The sequence below is a fragment of the Anolis carolinensis genome, chromosome 1, assembly GCF_035594765.1.
Source record: "Anolis carolinensis isolate JA03-04 chromosome 1, rAnoCar3.1.pri, whole genome shotgun sequence".
Taxonomy (NCBI): domain Eukaryota; kingdom Metazoa; phylum Chordata; class Lepidosauria; order Squamata; family Dactyloidae; genus Anolis; species Anolis carolinensis.
The window spans coordinates 56,863,481-56,883,586 of NC_085841.1; the positions used below are offsets into that span (position 1 = coordinate 56,863,481).

The 20,106-nt window shown below is 36.2% G+C and overlaps 1 protein-coding gene and 1 long non-coding RNA gene across 19 annotated transcripts in view; one reads left to right on the forward strand and one right to left on the reverse strand.

The window, feature by feature from the left end:
* The window catches only part of LOC134297406 (uncharacterized), a 67,426-nt gene extending 47,438 nt beyond the window's left edge, over positions 1 to 19,988 (forward strand). The window contains exons 2-3 of the long non-coding RNA XR_010004136.1: positions 16,523 to 16,614; positions 18,512 to 19,988. This is a non-coding gene — a long non-coding RNA (uncharacterized LOC134297406). The remainder of the gene's footprint in view (positions 1 to 16,522; positions 16,615 to 18,511) is intronic.
* Positions 1 to 20,106, reverse strand: part of sdccag8 (SHH signaling and ciliogenesis regulator SDCCAG8) — a 135,372-nt gene that overhangs the window by 78,035 nt on the left and 37,231 nt on the right. For all 18 annotated transcript variants that reach the window (XR_010004131.1, XM_062974833.1, XM_062974903.1 and 15 more), the window contains exon 13: positions 13,561 to 13,703. Coding sequence is in view for 17 of the 18 variants with exons in the window: in XM_062974833.1 (XP_062830903.1) it covers positions 13,561 to 13,703 (143 nt within the window). In the remaining variant the exon portion in view is untranslated. The remainder of the gene's footprint in view (positions 1 to 13,560; positions 13,704 to 20,106) is intronic.

The following is a 20,106-nucleotide window of genomic DNA, read 5'->3' on the forward strand; positions in this document are numbered from 1 at the left end:
TCTTGGCATAATAATTATTGCCCTGTAAGATCAGGAGAATAAAATGTTTAAAGTCCTTTAGAAAGATCTATTATATAGTGACCTACTATTTTACCTATCCCATGTAATTGATTATACCTGTTTTCACAAGTTATGCTCCGCTGATAACATGGAATAGCTATAGTCAGGACAAAAATGCATGCACCAGCTGAAAAAATGCTCACACACTACATGAATAAGACACGCAATAGTGGGACAGTTGATGTGGCAATCATGCTGCCATGGAAAAATGCATCAACTGAGCCGGGAAGAAGTCTGCTCCCTGTCATAATTGAACAGACCAGAGACAGAAGAGAGCTACCAGATGGGGAAGAAATAAGTAATCATTGATTTGTAATTTTTCACTGCTTATCTTTATTTCTATGCTATGATAGGCCTTGATAGTAAAAGATCAATAGTAAAACAATAATTGTTTTAATCATAGTATTTTATTATTTTAGTATATAAAATATAAAAGGGTTGATAGTTTTCGGGTGTAATAATCACAATATCCATTATTTAAATAAATCTTTTTTGGTCTATAATTTTATTCTATGCAAGGAAAGAACTTCATGGAAAAAATTTCACACAGAGGAAAACAATGCACTTATTTCCCCAATAAATGCTCAACATAATAAATTTGCATTACGAGACTCAATTTATGTTTTCAATCTGTCTTCAAAATGCAAACATGTTTGCAACAGAAGTATACATATGTGAACTAACTCTCCAAACACAAAACGTATTATTTTTATAATATCAGAACCTTAAGATGTACATCAAGACCTATTAATTTCCCTTTAATGAGACAGTATAAGTAAAACTGTATAAATGAAATGTTTTATAGATTGTCAGGCATATTTATCAATCCTCCCAGCTTCAAATAAGGAACTGAAGCACTACAAAGAAATTATCAGACTAGAAAATCTTTTATCCCCTTCTAAAAACCAAGACAACTAAAGATACAGTAATAAGTTAACTGTCTGTTTAGTTGTTAAGATGTTTGAGAATATTTCCTTCCCACAGTAGCTCATTAATGGCTTTGGAAATACGATGATCTGAAGGTATTTTTTAAAAAGAACAACTATTTAAAGTATTAAACAAGAAAGGTTGAGTCAATTGTCAGTTTATAACGTATGCTGCAATAATGATTTTTAAAGGCACTGCCAGAGAATCAGAAAGTTGATTTACTCCAAATCATACTATATGTGTCATCATAAAACAGCGAATATGCTAGATGATGAAAAGTAAATTATTTCACCTTCCATAAAAATACAGAACTTATTTTTATTTAACTGAAGTCTACTCTAGCTATAACAGGAAGATCCTACAGCACTGGAATAGGTCACTCCCTGCCCCCAGTCACCAATTTTGAACATTTTGGAAAAAAAGAGAGGATTATTAATTGTTCTCGTGCCTTTTTATAAAATTACCTTGTACAATACCTTCATTTCAGCTGAAGAAATATTTGTGGTTTGCGCAGCTGCAGGACAAAGAGCCAAGACATTTTCACAGAATTTTTCAGGGAAAGGAACAACAAAATGCTTGCAAGATTTGGTTACAAATCAGTAGAACAAATGGCAACTTTCAAATCTATTGTAGTCATTCACTAATATGCTGCTATATCAAATAAGTCTAATTTTTTCTGACAGCCCTAAATTAGATATATTGCAGAAACTGATGCATAAATAGCATATGGCTGTGTTATACCACCTATTTCAAATCCCCACAATGTTTCTTCCCCTCCCCACTGAAAATGAATAATTGAGCCAAGCCATAAACCTTCTGCAAAGGGAAAAATATACAAGTTGAAACACAGAAGCAGAGGCTGCAATTTTCTTTGTTGAACAAAGAGACGCATCATTCACATCTACTTATTTCTTTTCAAAGTATTTTATCATTCATCCCAGTCATTCAACAAAGGTAATCAACTGAGGAAATAGATCTACTATTTCAGAGTCATTTTAATTAATATCTTTCCAACATTTTCAATACTCTTTTCAGTTTCAGTTTTTCACTTTTGACATTTTATCTTTTTTTAGGGTGATATCCATAGACTACATACAATCCTATACTCAAGTTATACTTTAGAGCAAACCCCTTTGGACTCTTTAGGAATTATCTCTTAGCAAATGTATAGGTTTGCATTAGAAATCGTAAGTTTACTGCGAATGCTTTGGCAAACCTGGGAGTTAAGCAACTTAAAAATATAGAACATGTTACAAGTTACAGAACTGGGATACAGTGATTAGGATGCTTGCTTGCTTGCTTTTGAAAAACCACAAAGAAAAACATTGCTAACTTAGTATAGTATAGTAACTTCATACAGGTCCTAGTCCCAATACATGATGAATGGCCAAGTGATAACACTTCTCTATGGACGAACAGCTTGCTCAAGTTGTTCCAAGATTAATGCATTTTAAGTAACAAAAGCAAACATACTAAGCACATTTCCATTATATAGTGAAATATAGATTTTCCCTGGAAGCAAATAAATCAGAGTCTGTTCATCAGAGGAATTAAACATTCCTTGTGTTGCAATTTTTGTAAGGAAACTGCTCAGTTAACAAAAGTTTGTGTGCATGGGAGTGTGTGTGTTATGAGTTTTGGAGTAAAAAGGCATGGCAAGGTCTTCTATCAGACCAATGGGCATACCACTGCAAACATCATGGAGCTCTGCAGCTATCCTGCCGTTTGCCTCTCTGTGGTCAGTCTTCCCAGCTGCCCTATCTGTTACTGTCTGATTAGTTCTGCTAAGGAGCCCCTCCCCTGCCAGCTTTCGGTGCCATCTGTTCTACACAAGATGGCTGCTGCCCAGCAACCTAACACTGCCCTCCTACCTGGCACCCAGCTACCGTCCTTACCCCAAAGTGCTAACACAGGTTCTCACTGCTGGCAGAGTCAGGATTTCATTACTACTACTTTGACAAGTGCAGGGTTGTTTGTAATTTCTCTTTTATCCTGATTTTGATTGTACAACCACCTCCCACTGATTCAGTTTGCTTCAGTTTTGTTGCTCACAGATTTTACTCTCCACATTAATCTCCCTCTGGCATGTTACTGCATCTGTTCCCTTTTTTATTATTAATTTTCAAATTCCCACCATTTTTGACAAAAAAGGAGGTAATCTACACTCTGCTTCTGCCCATTTCATTTTCTTTAATTTGGAAGATAAGTATGAAAGCATGCCAAAGAAGTTAATTCTCCGTTAACAGTTTATTTTCTGGCATCCTAATGCCTTTGTATATGAAAAACAGATAGGAATAAATGTTGACTAAACCACAAGCAATCCTAAATTTAATGAAAAATAAACATATAAAACAGAAGCTAAGGAGTTTAGCATTCAAACTAACTTAATTCAGGTTTTATATTTCTCTTTAATTATAAGTTTCTACTTAATATTTTTTGAAACAAGATATAAAAATACTTTAAAGATATTTTCCAATATATTTTCTCCTGATATTACCAATTATATTTTCAATTAAAATCAGGTCCATCTTTTTGAAATATTCTTTATTTAGGGTATTGTGTCAACCATGCTATCTAGATTGTTAGAATTTTACACACCACTTATATAAATAAGTAAAGTTGGGCTATTATTTTTAAAAACATATCCTTTAATGTGCAATTTTTAAATTAAAAACAAAAATCTATTTCTATACAACTTGGTTATACTGCAAGAACCTGGGCAGTAGAATGATAGCTTTAATTTGTGTGTCTTACACGTTAGCTTTAACAGATCCCAATGAAGCTGTTGAAATGTGTTACAGAGTACTAGAAGCACCATTAAGCAGTAGTTTTTGTTCAAAGTTCAAGGAAATGCAGTGTTCCTGATCATCAGTGTGTGTCCTTCAAAATCAGTGCCTCCAAATACTTGATTTTTAAAGGATTTTTCTTCTTATCAATCATCAGATGTCATTAATTTTTTAAATTATAAAATGTAATGTGGCCAACAATTGCTTGTATAATAATATGGCTTGATTTGAGACGAGTACAGTGTCTGCTCTGGAGTTCAGAAATAAGCTTTGTATTCTTGTGAGCATGGATCCTGTTTAGAATTTTCAAATTAAGACACACAATGCAGTTTGTCGTAACCATTTGATATAAAGTTGCGCGTATGCTTTTAAAAATAAATCATTACAACACATTTCTTAATGGATTGTATCCATTATTTCATAAGTTGTCAAAACTGTTAAGCAGTATTATGATACGAAACATTGTTGAATTGTCATAGTTTTTTATAAAATATGCTTTTGAATTTCTGAGATAAATGGGGAAGCACTGCTGCTCTCGTCACTTCAAGATTGTGGGGCAAGTTTGCCATCTTAATTATATAGCAGCACAGATCTTACAAGGCAGCTAATGCGCATTCCCACAGAGCTGATTACTAGGCCCTAAATGTATCTGAGACATAGTTAGCTCTTTGTAAAACCATGTCAGCTGCTCAGTGCAACCAGTGCTGCTTCTTCAACATAAGGTACAGGGGGCAGAAAGCAGGAAGGCAAGACAAGAAGTGAGAAAACAAGGACATTTACTATTTCTGCTCGAGGTGGTCATACCATTCTGCTTAGTGGTTAAGACAACTGAGTGTGGCATTCAACATGTTACACGGCATTTTTAATTTGACCAAACACGGAATAGAGTAGAACTGTTATTCCATTGCCTGGACCCTATGCTTCTGTTAAGGCTTCACTGGATTTTTTCAGCAGTCATACTGCCATATTAATCCATATTTAGCTTACAAAGAAACCTAGATCTATTCCACATGTATTACTTGTATGTATGTTCAATGTTTTGTTTGCTTGGAATAGGTTTGATTACTGCGTGTGATTTTACTCTGTTTGTTCTGTTAATTACAGTGATTTCTTAGCATTTAATAAAGTTAATTATTTCTCATATACTACTGCCAAACCAAATCTCTGTCACAAGCCTTTGACTGTTGACTCCACACGTACCTATACTATTTATCTAAGAATTTATTGGCTACATAATTTTTTTTAGTTTGTGCCCAATTTTACAGCCTGTCAAGATCCCATTGAAGATGGATGCTGTTTTTTTCTGCTTATGACCATTCTTCCTATAACTTCTCTCTATACCTTATCCAGGCTAATTATAAAAATGTACAAAACAACAGGGTTTAGGAGAAAGCCCTATAGCTCCCAATCAAAACCTATCGCAAAGCCATTAATGAACACTCACTAAATTCAGTTACACACCGACTGTTGATCTACCCAACCATCTTGTCAACAAGGATACAGAGGAAACCTTATCAAATATTTTACTGAAACCAAGCTATACTATATCTGTTGGTTTGCCTAATCCAAACTATCCAAACTAACAAAAACAGAAGTTCTAGAAATACCCAACCAAGATGCTCACAGACCAGCAGCTACTTAACGTTTTGTTTCAGAATTTTGCCTAGTAGGCTAACAAGTATGCAGTTTCTTGGATCTGCCTTTTTATCTTTTTTGAAGAAGGGAACAAATCTTCAGAATCTCATGTATATTCTAGATTTATCTATAGCAGAAACATGTCTATAAACACTTTCAGAATGACAGCTGGAGCATGTATAATTCATACAACCCTACATATAACTCATTTACAATGTTCGGTGTTATCAAATCAACTCCTTAACTACCCGGGGCTTCACCTTCTTCCTTACATTGTATGTTCTGATTATTCCAGGATGTACACACGTCATCTTGCAGAAAGGCCAACAGAGTTGAGTTGACTCACAGAGTTAGAAGACACCCCAAGAGTCATCAACTCTCTGCCTATGCAAGAATTGACAGCTAAACCATTCCAGAGATGTTCCCATACAACCTCAAACAAAAGTCCACCATCTTCTATGATAGTCTGTTACAGTATCAAGCAACTTTTATTGTCACGATTAACCGAAATCTCTGTTCCTATAGTTTTAATATACTGCTTTGGCTCATTGCATCTTCAATCTGATAGATCTTCAGGAATAATTGAGTATGGTATCTGGTGCAGATTGCTCCTCTTCCCCTGGAAGAGCAACAGGAAAAGTTTTGGTTTTCATGGTGAAAGCAGCACCACTGCCATTTAGGTTAATAAAACTGTCTGAAAGTCCATCACCAAAAGCAGAGAGGCTTGCCAAGATACTCACAACAGCTCTTTTATTTCGTCTTCATCACAGACAGATTGAAAGGCAACTTTTTCAGTCTTTTCTCACCCTCCCCACTTCCCTTCTCTGCATCTCCTTTTTCAATTGCTCCCCAGCCCCACCCTACACACACACCTCCCTTATTCAGCTGATTGTGATCACTGTCTCGTGAGCCTTGGTTCATATATATCTGTTGAAATAAGGGAGTATGTTTTCTTTCCCCTAAGGGTAGTTCCCTCCTCACTTTTGATACTCTTACAGTAACACAGTAATAATGTCATGTGAATTTTCCTCTTCGCAAATAATTCTAGGAATTTTAGTAAAATCAATCCAAAAATCCTGGGTTGACCTAATTACAGGTCAATTTGAGTATTGTAGTTTCATTCTATTTTTGAAGGAGCTAACCCCTTCTCTGTGTACAGTGGTGAAAGGCAAGAGGTTAGACTCTCCTGGGAGAACCTAAAAGAAACATCAACCCCATCTATGTTCTCTGATGTGGCACCACTTTTTGGCTTTTTTGAACATCAGACCCCCTGGGCAGATATTACTGCTTTTCCATATCTATGGAATGAACTTATTTACGGGTCATATCATAATCCATAAAATTGACTTTTAATCCTGCCCAAGACTTTTGCATAAGGTCAACATATACATGAATATATATGGGATATTGCTAACTTTTTCTGTTCTGCTCCTTATATTCTCGATCTAACCCAAATGGTTGAAGTTGAAATACAATTTTATTTCTTGGTCTCAGAAAGTTGTCAGCTGTACCACTGTTAGACGAATGGTACACATACCTTTCTTCCGCAACACTGTTGGGCCTTAGACGCTCCTGATATGCAACCTGAATAGTTAGGCTGACAATAAAAGCTCATCAGTCTGATTTTGGAAGAAAGCAACATGAGGCAACTTTGCTTTGGGAAGTTAACAAGCAAGGAGAAGAAGCAAAAGTAATAACAATGAATGTGGAAATAATGACAGCAGAACAGTAAGTATGAAAATTGTCTAATAAATATGAAGGTGTGAGACTACTTTCTTCTTTGTCAGGACTTTAGGCTACCTTCTCCTTACAATGAGAGCCAATACAGACTAGTAATTTGAGTGTTGAACTAGAATTCTGGGAAACCAAGTTTTGAACCCTTTTGCAGCCATGGAAACTCCATGAGTGAGAATAGGCAAGTCACAGCCTCCCAGTCTCAGAGAAGGGCAATAGGAAGCCTCCTGTGAATGAATCTAGCAAAAAAAGCATCCTTAGGATCACCATAAACTGTAAATTATTTAAAGGTGCATACCACCATTATAGTCACAAGACAGCAACCACTTGTACATTTCCACAACAAGATGAAGTAACACATCTAGTTGTTAGAGTACTATTTCAGAAAATAAGGCAACAGTTACATAACAGTTTTAAGGAAATGTGGTATGCAGCCTCGGACCACAATTTTGTAATATCTATACTCCCACTACTCAACAAAACCTCTAAAATGCCCAATTAAAAAAATGACTTTTGAGTGAAATTTGCACCCAAAGCTTGAAAGAAAGAGAGAAGAGAAGAGAAGAGAAGAGAAGAGAAGAGAAGGGAAGGGAAGGGAAGGGAAGGGAAGGGAAGGGAAGGGAAGGGAAGGGAAGGGAAGGGAAGGGAAGGGAAGGGAAGGGAAGGGAAGGGAAGGGAAGGGAAGGGAAGGGAAGGAAGGGAAGGGAAGGGAAGGGAAGGGAAGGGAAGGGAAGGGAAGGGAAGGGAAGGGAAGGGAAGGGAAGGGAAGGGAAGGAAGGGAAGGGAAGGGAAGGGAAGGGAAGGGAAGGGAAGGGAAGGGAAGGGAAGGGAAGGGAAGGGAAGGGAAGGGAAGGGAAGGGAAGGGAAGGGAAGGGAAGGGAAGGAAGGGAAGGGAAGGGAAGGGAAGGGAAGGGAAGGGAAGGGAAGGGAAGGGAAGGGAAGGGAAGGGAAGGGAAGGGAAGGGAAGGGAAGGGAAGGGAAGGGAAGGGAAGGGAAGGAAGGGAAGGGAAGGAAGGGAAGGGAAGGGAAGGGAAGGGAAGGGAAGGGAAGGGAAGGGAAGGGAAGGGAAGGGAAGGGAAGGAAGGGAAGGGAAGGGAAGGGAAGGGAAGGAAGGGAAGGAAGGGAAGGGAAGGGAAGGGAAGGGAAGGGAAGGGAAGGGAAGGGAAGGGAAGGGAAGGGAAGGGAAGGGAAGGGAAGGGAAGGGAAGGGAAGGGAAGGGAAGGGAAGGGAAGGGAAGGGAAGGGAAGGGAAGGGAAGGGAAGGGAAGGGAAGGGAAGGGAAGGGAAGGGAAGGGAAGGGAAGGGAAGGGAAGGGAAGGGAAGGAAAGGAAAGGAAAGGAAAGGAAAGGAAAGGAAAGGAAAGGAAAGGGCAGGCAGGCAGGCAGGCAGGCAGGCAGGCAGGCAGGCAGGCAGGCAGGCAGGCAGGCAGGCAGGCAGGCTTCTTACTGCCCAGGGAATAATTCTATGTCACTTTTACCTGCCATTTTGAAAACGAAATATGGAAAAAGTAAGGTATTTTGGTGGACATATTTGGGTTTCCTGCCATGTAGAGGTTGGAAGAGGAAAACTGGCCCTCTGGGCCATCACATTTGACCACCCCAACTTACAGGTATATAGTCATTAGAAGTAGGACAACCATTAAAAGTAAGATTGTATAAATTAATCCATAAGAAAGGAAAACTAATAAATGATAATGGAGAGTTATCTAAAACTGTGGTGTGGGACTCATTTAAAAGTGTATTAAGAGGTCAATGTTTTAGTATTGAGTCCTACATAAGGAAAAGTTGGAGAGAGAAAAGAGAAAAATGTATAAAAGAAATTGAATCAATACAAGAACAATTGAGATTAACGAGGAGAAGAAATATAAATAGTATATTAAGGCAGAAAAAGAAAGAATTGGAATTAATGGATGAGGTGCAATGGAACAAAATGAGACAGAGTGTGAGGCAACGAATTAATGGATGGGGTACAAAATCAATGAAACAAATAGTGAGATATTTAAAGAGGAGAAAGGAAAAGTCATGTATAACAAAACTTAAAGATAAAAATGGATTGGTGAAAGATGGAAGAAAGGAACTCGAAGAAATAATGAGAGATTTTTACAGGGAGTTGCACCAAAAAGAACAGGTGAATAATGAAGAAATAAAAATTGGGAATAAAGTAAATGAGGAGGATAAAATTATGCTAAATGATGAAATAACACAGGAAGAAGTAATTCAGGTAATTAAAGGACTGAAACAATATAAGGCACCTGGTATAGATGGATATACAGCAGAATTTTATAAGACCTTTATGCATGAGTTGGTACCATATATGGCTGAAATGTTTAATGAGGTATATATGAGAGGTATTGTCCCGGAAACATGGAAACTTTCTGAAATTATTCCAGTTCTGAAGCCAGATAGACAACCGGAGCTCCCAGAATCATATCGTCCGATCAGTTTAGTAAACCAAGATTATAAGATATTCATGAAAATCATAGCAAATAGATTGGAAATTATTCTACCAAAGATTATAGGAGAAGACCAATATGGATTTGTTAAAGGGCGGAGTATCAGTGAACCAATAAGAAATGTTGTTAATGCGATTTGTCATGCGACAAAAACAAAAAGAAAATTGTCAATTCTAAAGTTAGATGTGTATAAAGCTTTCGACAAAGTAAACCATGAATATCTGTATAGATTATGTAAAGAACTGAATTTGGGGAATAATTTCTGTGAAATGATTAAAAATGTATATAGGGAGAATACGGCTTGTATTAGAGTGAATGGACAAAGAACGGAAAACATTCAAATTGAGAATGGGACCAAACAAGGTTGTCCATTATTCCCCATGTTATTTCCTCTTGTAATAGAACCCCTAGCATATAAAATAAGGATGGATGAAACATGGGAAGGGTATAAGATTGGGAGGAAGGAGGAGTTGAGATTGAACCTGTATGCGGACGATGCAATAATTTTAACACAGAGACCAAGGGAAATGATTAAATCAATGAAAATAATATTGAGGGAGTTTAAAAAAGTATCAGGGCTATCAGTAAATATGGAGAAATCAGAGATATTATTTATTAATACGCCACCAAAAGAACAATTAGAGATAAGGAAGGAATCAGGATTAAAATTGGGCATTAAAAAGATGAAGTATTTGGGAATTTGGATATTTAAGACACTTGATAAAATCATAGATGGAAATTATAGAATGGCATGGAAGAGAATGTTTAAACAAATGAGTAGATGGAAGAATAAAAATTTGAGACAGATGTCTAGGATAAGGGCATTGAAAATATTGATAATTCCAAAAATGATGTATTTATTTCAGGCTCTCCCAGGAATTCCTCCCATGGCAAAATTAAAGGAATGGGATAGGAAACTAAATTAATGGGTTGAAGGAGGGAAAAGACCAAGAGTAAGGAAAAAAATGATAATTGCAAAAGAAATGAAAGGGGGGATGGGGCTGTCCATGCCTAGAGCTATATAGTGATGCCTTCCAAATTGAAAGAGCGATAGAATTACAAGTGACAAATAAAAAATGGGTGAGATTTGAAAAGGAAATTAATGAAGAAATAATCTTTAGAAAATGGGATAAGAGAAATATAGATAAATTAATAGGACCAATGAAAGGAACAATGCAAGTGTGGAAGAAATGGCAAGGGAGAATAAGTAGCTTAAAATCTAAAATGTCAACAGTATGGATAATCAATAAGGATAAGGAATCAAATATGAATAGAAATATTCAAACATTGAAGGAAAAAGGAATAGAGAGACTAGAACAACTATATGACAGAGAGGGAACAGTAAGAGAAAATAAAATTAAACAATGGCTTGGAGAAGAAAATTGGTTACAGATAAGAGCAATCTGTGCATATTGCAAAATAAAAGAAAATATTAATATGGTTAAGAGAGAAGATAACGCCTTTGAAAAGATAATAAGAGAAAAGGGGGAAGGAAAGAAGGCACAGGCCAGCAAAATATATACAATGCTCATAGAGGCTGATGGATGTATAATACGGGATCTGAAAAGTATGTGGGAAACGGAGCTGCAAATCACAGAACAAGAGATGAGAAATGTGGTAGAGACAATAGGGATGAAAAGGAATACCAGAGTACGAGAAATGAGGAGGAAAATATTGCACAAATGGTATCGTACACCCTGCCAATTAGCATACTACTATAAAAAGGGGAGTAGTCAGTGCTGGCATGGATGTCATCAGAAAGGGCAGTTTATGCACATGATGTGGGAATGTGAACATGTACAATATTTTTGGCAGACTATACAAAATGAGTCAAATCAAATACTAGGAAATGAGTGGGTCATAACAAAGGAAATAGCGGTATTAGGGAAAAGAGAGGAAATGGGAAATAAAAGGGAAATAAAAGAAGCAATAATTGAATGTGCACAAGCAGTAATAGTATTAGGGTGGAAAGATAAATCAAAATGGACAGTAAATAAATGGTACCAATATATGGTGGAGCAAATGGAATTTGAAATTATGAATGTGAAACTAAATGTTGTAAAAACTAATGAAAATAGAACAAGAGAAATGGAAGAAAGATGGACAATGGTAAAGAACTATATCATGAATCAATCTGGAGATCAAGCCATAAGAAATAAGATACAAATGTTATATAGTATATAGGTTGGAAATGGATAAAGATAAAGATATAAAAATTGTCTCATAAAGAAATGAATATGTAAAAAGAAAACAATCCTCGTGTTGGTGGTGGGAATTGTAAATGTTTTGTATGTCTATGGTATGTATTGTTTGTGTTTAAAAAAATAAAAATTTATTAAAAAAAAAAGGTAAAGGTAAAGGTTTCCCCTCAAAAAAAAAGAAAGAAAGAAAGGAAAACTAAAAATGTGTTAAATGCACTCCATTATCTGCAAGAACTCCATTATATGCAAAACACAATTCTGCACAATGAAAAGTATCATGCTTATGAAATACTGAGGTAATACTATTTAATGATTAATGTTGACAAATCTGAATTACATATCATTTGGATGCACAACTTTATTAGAATCTTAGTATACCTTATGAAGAGTGCGGAAGTTTTTCAGAAAATCTATCTAAATTTTGGATTTTCTCCAAGACACCACAGCGCTTCATAACTTGTATGAAAAGCTTTAGGAAGGAAATTGGTAAACCATTTGGTTAACTATCACAACAAATCATTATAAAAGAAGTCCTGCAAAATCCAAACTTTTGCTGTCTTAACAACTTACCCCAAACTTTTTTCAAGTTCATTAACCTCTAGCATATTTGTTCTCTAAATGCAGACTGTGAGAAGGGTGTTTTATTCCCCATCTGCTACTATCCCATGATCTATATTTACACTATATTTTTTTAAGTAGATGGTGTGATCACTTAAGAAACATACTATATCATCCCAAATTAACCATGTATATTAATTTAAGTGTATGTATATGTATGTGTGTGTGCATGTGTAATGTACACACCCACCCAATACTTATATTCCCTCCTCCCTGGAACTACAACCCTAAATGCTTTGTGGCATACTTTTAAATACAAAATTTATCCTATTATAGATAGGCTTTATGTCTCTGAAGATGTCCAAGTAAAAACTCTTTTATGTTACAGGTTAAACACTTATTTTTACATATTAGAAATAATTGTATTCTACACATTTGAACATGTATAACATAGCAATAATGGGGTTGCAGTTAAAAGAGAAAAAAATCCACTTTAGTAGATTTTGAGTAACTGCCAATCTATCATGCAAACTTTTTTTAAATAGAGAAACAATGGTTTTATACATCATCATTTCTCTCTGCAAAGTATGAATGTATCCAGCTGTAATTGCTATCTAGGAAAACAATGGCTATTTCCCTCTTAATCTATTAAAATGAATAGATAGATCCATATATTAAAGTAGTCTACACACTATTTCAAGCAATTACAAATGATAAAAACCATACAATTCTAAATGCTACAATATAGTTACAATAAAAACAAAAGCATTAATACAGAATTAGATAAAACATGCTACATAATCTCAAACCTCCCCACAGAAAATTATGGCAGAACAAGTTTGTGCATATAACTTTTAAATGACTACAATTGCACTAAGATCATCATCATCATCACCATCATCATTTAATTACTTATTAATCACCCTCCATCCAAGATGCTCTAGGCGATTTACAAGCTAACTTGTAAAGGATAAAAATACATACATACAAATATTGATAAAATTAACATAGATGACTTTCAGCATTTTGTTTGAAAGATTAGTTGTTTTGCTAGCACATTTTATTTTATCTAGTTATTTTGCTCATTATACAACCTACCTGAAAACCGAGCACCCATGTCAATTTATAATGACTCTGGGATAAACTGCAGTGACAAATCAGAGTATTATCATGTAAGCAAGAGTGAGATGAAAAAGAAAAATGGTTACCTGGTAAGGTGCAGTTGGTGCTCAGTTTTTCCTAGCAATTCTGTTAATTTCAGACATTCATCCTTTGCCCCTGTAATATCCTGCTGTGTTTGTTCCAGGCGTTGTTTATTTTGATTCAGCTCTGCTTTTAATTTCACTATTTCCTTAAAAATACATAAAGGAAAACAGCAAAATCAATTAATATAATAAAGCAATTTACATTAATCACACACACCATTAGTATATTTTAACATGAATTAAAAGGAACCATTTATAATCTGTCTGGAACAACAAAAACATACTTTAGAAAGAATTTCGAGGGACAAAGCCAAAAGGTTCATTGTTATTATTAATTTAATTCAATTTTTGAAAAATATATCCAAACAGACACTAAAAATCCACTTTATTCAGGGCACTATAAATTCTCCAGTGTTAAACAAAAACATACAAATAAATGCACCAGTCATGGCACTCATGAACAGAAAATATATGTATAGTATTGTATATGTTAACTTGTAACATTTTTATTAGACCTCCCCTCCTTTTTTAAAAAAAGAAGAAGTCAAGAGTGCATTAAAGACTCTCTTCTCTTTCTATGGTTTGTGGGCAAAGCACATGAAGATATTGCTTGCTCTCTTTCCCCTTACCCAGTTCTCCCTTGACACTCTTGACTCTGAAACATGCGCACGCACACATATATGGTATTTGTTTAAAATAAAAAACAAACATAGTTTGACAACTGTCAAGTAATGCCAAGATATCTTCATAGTTCCACACTATAGGCAAACATATAAGCTCCCATCATTTTCTCAAGGGAAATATATCAAGTGAACAGATGGGCTTTATTCCATCCCCTGAAGATAAATCAGCTCAGGTTCTGTCGGACCAACAAAAAAGCAAATTCTGTCATGAAGGGACTTTTGCTGAAAATGGCCTCCTTCTACCTGTCAGATGTTTAAGCGCAAGGACTTCAGGCAGTATTGTAGCTGTTAATCTTGGTAGTGTTCAGAGGGCAAAAAGCTTCTCAGTCATTTGGAAGCCAAGTAATTCAAGGTAAATGTTTTAACATTTTAAAAAACCTCATTACTTTTACCCAGAAATAACCGTGTTTATTACAAGTCAAACCTTAGCTTTTAACATTTCTTCCCAGCATAAATAATGTTTCCATCTTGCTATTCTTACAAGTAGCTCACAGAAAGAGGAGTAACAGTGATGAAGTTGGTGAGAAAACAGATGTTAGTAAATAATCTCATGTTGAACAACAAGGGGACAAGAAAGTTACACAGGCAATTCCATAGTTGGCAATTCATATTTATAAAAGGATTTCACGTGTACCAACTAACTGTCACTCAATAAAAACAGAAGAAAAGGCAAGTCCAATTAAGAATTTATTTCAAGCAAGGAGAAAATGGATGCACAAATAGCTAATATTTGTATTATGGGCTGTTACATCAAATAGATTGTGCACAACTGTTAATTACCTAATTACCTCTTATCCAACACAAAGCACCGGCAGTTCAAAGAATACTGTAATCTCAACACACATAGAAAGAGTGGGAACTGCCATTTAAAACAAAGTGGGGACCTTTTAGACATGCAGGAGTGGCTAATAATCCATCAATCATTAATTCCTAGAAGGAAAGTTCCCAACTATAGGCCATGGGCACAAATATGTTATTGGACATAGGATCACTGAACAAATACTGATTCCTGACATTAAATACTTTGAAATGGATCCCAATACATTTCAAGAAAAATGATTTGCTATAGCCACCCCATAAGGTTAATCTAGGAATATTTATGCACCTAATTCAAATGCATAGGATGAAACCAAGAGTTGAGGGAAGACAAAAATATCTGAAATAACAATCACAAATGAAAGGTTTTTTGTTGTCATTCATCCAGTGACTACCACAAAGAACAAGACCCATAAAAAAGTATGTCTAGCCTCACAGATTTTAATACGAAAGAATCGAATATGTATTTCATATAACATGATACTTGCAGAAGAATTTCAGTAGGGAATGGCAATTTTTAATTTTAGATATCTCCCAATCAAAATACACTATTTTGGGAAATTAAATATTAAACATTGCAAGTTACAGCAATAGTTAGGAATAACAAGTTAGTTTTGAACATTACCTAATTGATTATGAGGCAAGTTAGGGTGTGTGGGGAGGAGGTTGGGATAGAATTTGTTTCCTTTTTAACCCACCATAAAACTGAATGTGACCTTAATGACTTGAACACAGGCACAATGCCTTAAAGATGAATTTATGATTTTCCCTAAGCAAAGTTAGTTTTTGTGCTCACTTCTTTCAGTGTCTTGCTACATTCCTAAACAGGGATACCAAATTATTTCAAATCAGCAGGCATCCTAGGAATAATTACTTCCATGTGAACATTTACAATACTAGATTACAGTCGGCCCTCCACAATGCTTTTATTACTTGAGAGAACATCTGTCTAGGAATGTTAAGGTCTTCCATTATGACTCTATTGTCCACAGATAGAATTGTTAGTACATTAAGCTGTCTAGTCAAATTGGATTCATTTCAGCCAATGATGCTTAAAGACATGGATGAGTTTCTTGGACAGGTGTTGCTTACTACTGGTAGTTTCCATTCTGTCTAAAAAGATCAAGCAGGAAATTTGAACAATTGGATCTTGAAATTTTGAAAGAGGCAGCTACATGACTGTTTATGAATATGATCTTTCTAAATCCAGAAGACCAAGAAAACCTACATCCAGTTGTCAATATTTCTTTTCTATAAAAGGTGTTTGAGCAAGTAAGTACAATGCCATTCTTAGCACTATACCTTTACTACTTTATTGGATGATTGTGCTAACCTAATCTCTTATCCATCCACTGAATCGTTTTGGACAGATTGCCATACTGAGAACTGGGAACATCATATGTTGTAGTTATTCCATTCTTGCTTGTTCCATTCTTTTAATACTCATTTAAATGTCTTTCATCTAGAGATGCAGACTTATGCCTAGAACACATAATTCTACCTGACTTCAATTCAGGAAGAGGAAGTGCCAAATTACCAGGACTGACTAATGGAACAGGTGAAGACCAATAAATTTAAAATGTAACTAGGAGGATGAGTGTGCTCTTGATAGGCCTTTCATCTGCTCAAGTTTGTAATAAATAACATGCTCTGGTTGTGATTACCCCACCATCATGGCTGTACAATTTTGCTATTTATGAGGCTTTTAAATACAGCTCTGCTGCTGAAAGCACAAGAATGATCTGGTATCGCTCTGTATCCATTTCAAAGCTCACTTCAAAGTGCTAAGCTTTACTTTTAAAGTCTTCCGAAGCTTGAGGTCAAGACATATGATGAAATGCCTATATTTCTATTATCTAACCGCATTCTGAAGTCATGACACAGTAGGGAACAACTAAGTGTTGCCACGTGGCTGTAGCTAGTCTTTAGAAAATGTGTTGTAATAACTTGATTCATTGTCAGGAATGAGGAGGGAATAACAAAACAAATTAGGTTTGAGAAGTACCAAAGCTACCTATAACATCAATTTTTGAGGGGGTGTAACAATATTGCTTTGTGGGATATTTAGAGAAATTTTAAACGTTTTCTACTTTTTTGTAAAATAACAATGGACTTAAAAAGGGTAGTTAATTATCTTAGTAAAAGCTAATACTGAGAATTTTTTTAAAAAAATGTTCTAAGCTCTGGTCTTCATAGTTTAGGAGGCTTGCCTATGCCATTAGTGACATTAAGTTTATAACTCTCTTGTGTAATTTATTTATGAATACCTCTAATGACAGGTTTTATGCATCTCTTACTTTAAGTGTTACTGTTGTTGATTTTATATATACATGTTTATTACTTTTATTGCATCATTAATGCTTTTTTTAAAACATCCTTATTGGAAAATTGCACTGGAAAATTTATCTAATAGGTGGCCATAGAGAAAAGGGAGGCAAAATTTAAATTCATAGTAGTTGTGAAAGTGGAAGCACACCCCATAATCTGATTCTGCAAGAAGGATGTAAACATACTAGAAAATGAAGGAAAGAATGATTGAACTACACAAGACAGTGTGTCTTATACATTCCAACTCCCCAAAAGTATAATTAATCTTACTCCTCCCATTCCCAAAAATCAAATTTGAGAAACTACATGATAGTTTAAATAGATAAATGATACCTTACGGCAGGGGTCCTCAAACTTTTAAAGCAGAGGGCCGGTCCACAATCCTTCAGACTGTGGAGGGGCCGAATTATCATTTGGAGAAAAAAAAAACAAATTCCTATGCACACTGCACATGTCTTATTTGTAGTGCAAAACAACAACAACAATGAAAGAACAATACAATATTTAAAAATGAAAACAATTGTAACCAGCATAAACCTATCAGGATTTCAATGGGAAGTGTGCGCCTGCTTCTGGCCAATGAGATAGTCAAGTGAATTAGGATTGTTGTTGTTGTGTGCCTTCAAGTCATTTCAGACTTTGGACGAGCCTAAGTCTAAAATTATTTATTTATTCATTTACTACATTTATTTATTACATTTATATCCTGCTCTTCTCACCCTGAAGGGGACTCAGAGCAGCTGTATGTACATACAATATATTATATTATTAGCATAGCACAATATTAGCATTATATATTACTATATTAAACTATACTACTATACTGTAATATTATATGTAATATATAACATATACTTAATATTATATGGTATTATTATTAATAATATATTGTATAACATTATAATATTATTATCAATATTATATGTATATACAATATATTATTAAAAATGATATAAAATATTATATTATAAAACTGAGGGAGTGGCCAGGTAAATGACCTTGAAGGGCTGCATCTGGCCCCCAAGCCTTAGTTTGGGGACCCCTGCACTATACTGTAATATTATATGTAATATATAACATATAATTAATATTATTATCTGGTTTTGTTTTGTTTTTTTTCATGTCAGGAGCAACTTGAGAAACTGCAAGTAGCTTCTGGAGTGAGAGAATTGACTGTCTGCAAGGACGTTGCCCCGGGTCACCCAGATGTTTTGATGTTTTTACCATCCTTGTGGGAGGCTTCTCTCATGTCCCGGCATGGAGCTGGAGCTTATAGACGGAGCTCATCCGCGCTCTCCCCGGGTGGGATTTGAACCTGGCAGCTTGCAGATCAGCAGCCCAACCTTCAAGTCACAAGGCTTTAACCCACTACTCCACCGGGGGCTCTGGTGATATTATCTGGTATGAGTATTATATTGTATAATATTATAATATTATTATCAATATTATATGTAAATACAATATATTATTAAAATGATATAAAAATATATTATAAAACTGAGGGCAGGGGCCAGGTAAATGACCTTGGAGGGCCGCATCCGGCCCCCGGGCCTTAGTTTGGGGACCCCTGCCTTACAGGCTCCAGATTCTATTTGACATTGGATATTAAGCGAGGTAAGCTTTGGTTAGCACAGTGGTTCTCAACCTGTGAGTCCCCAGGTGTTTTGGCCTACAATTCCCAGAAATCCCAGCTAGTTTCCAGCTGTTAGGATTTCTGGGAGTTGAAGGCCAAAACTTTTGGGGACCCACAGGTTGAGAACCACTGGATTAGCACATGGATGGGAGACTGCCAATGAATACCAGGTGCTCAGAGTTGTAGCCGGGGTGTGTGTGTTAAGGGTTTACTCATGAATTTTAACTGGTTAACCAAATCCCCATGAGTGTCCACTGAATTTTATCGATGGAGCCTGATTTCTAAATTATTTTGCATTATGTAACTAGTCTTCATGATTCGCTAAAAATAGTTTCAACACCCCCCCCCCCCATTTTTTTCTGTCTATGGCCCTGCAGGTGTTGTAGACTATATTTCAGAAGAAGGAACTAGCAAACCCACATCTGTGTAATCCTTGCATACGAAAACCCTATGAAAATCATGGGGCTGCCATTAAGCCAATAAGATATTTGAAAGCATATACACATGAACTCAAAAAGAACAGATAGGTACATATATCAGAACGGAAAAGATCAAGGTCAAACCTGAAAGTGCAGAAAAAGTTACATAGAACTTTCAGAAATACCGTGTTTCCCCGAAAATAAGACCTCCCCAAAGAATAAGACCTAGCAGGGGTTTGGGGGGATTGCCAAATATAAGGCCTCCCCTGAAAGTAAGACCTAGCAACTAAGGCTGCAGCAGAGTTCCATTGGGAAGCATGGCTGCAGGGCTAAAGCAGCACTCATACACACACCGGAGGGAGGGAGGGAGGGAAAGTGCTTGCTTTCTGTGCCTCCCTCCCTCCCTGCCTTGCCTTGCCTTGCCTTGCCTGTCCCCCAGCCGCGGTTTGAAAAACCTTCCGTGGCTGCTGCTGCACTGCCGTTTCTTCCTTCCTTCGGTCTCCCTCCTGGCCATGCTGCCTTCTTCCCAGAGGCTTCTGATTGGCTCCTGGAGCCCGGGCAAGGGAGGGTGGGAGGGAAGGAAAGAAGAGGGCTTTCTACTCCTCCCCAAGGCTCCTTAAAGGTACAGGACGCATTAGGATTCTCCTCTCATCCTTATTCCCATCCTATG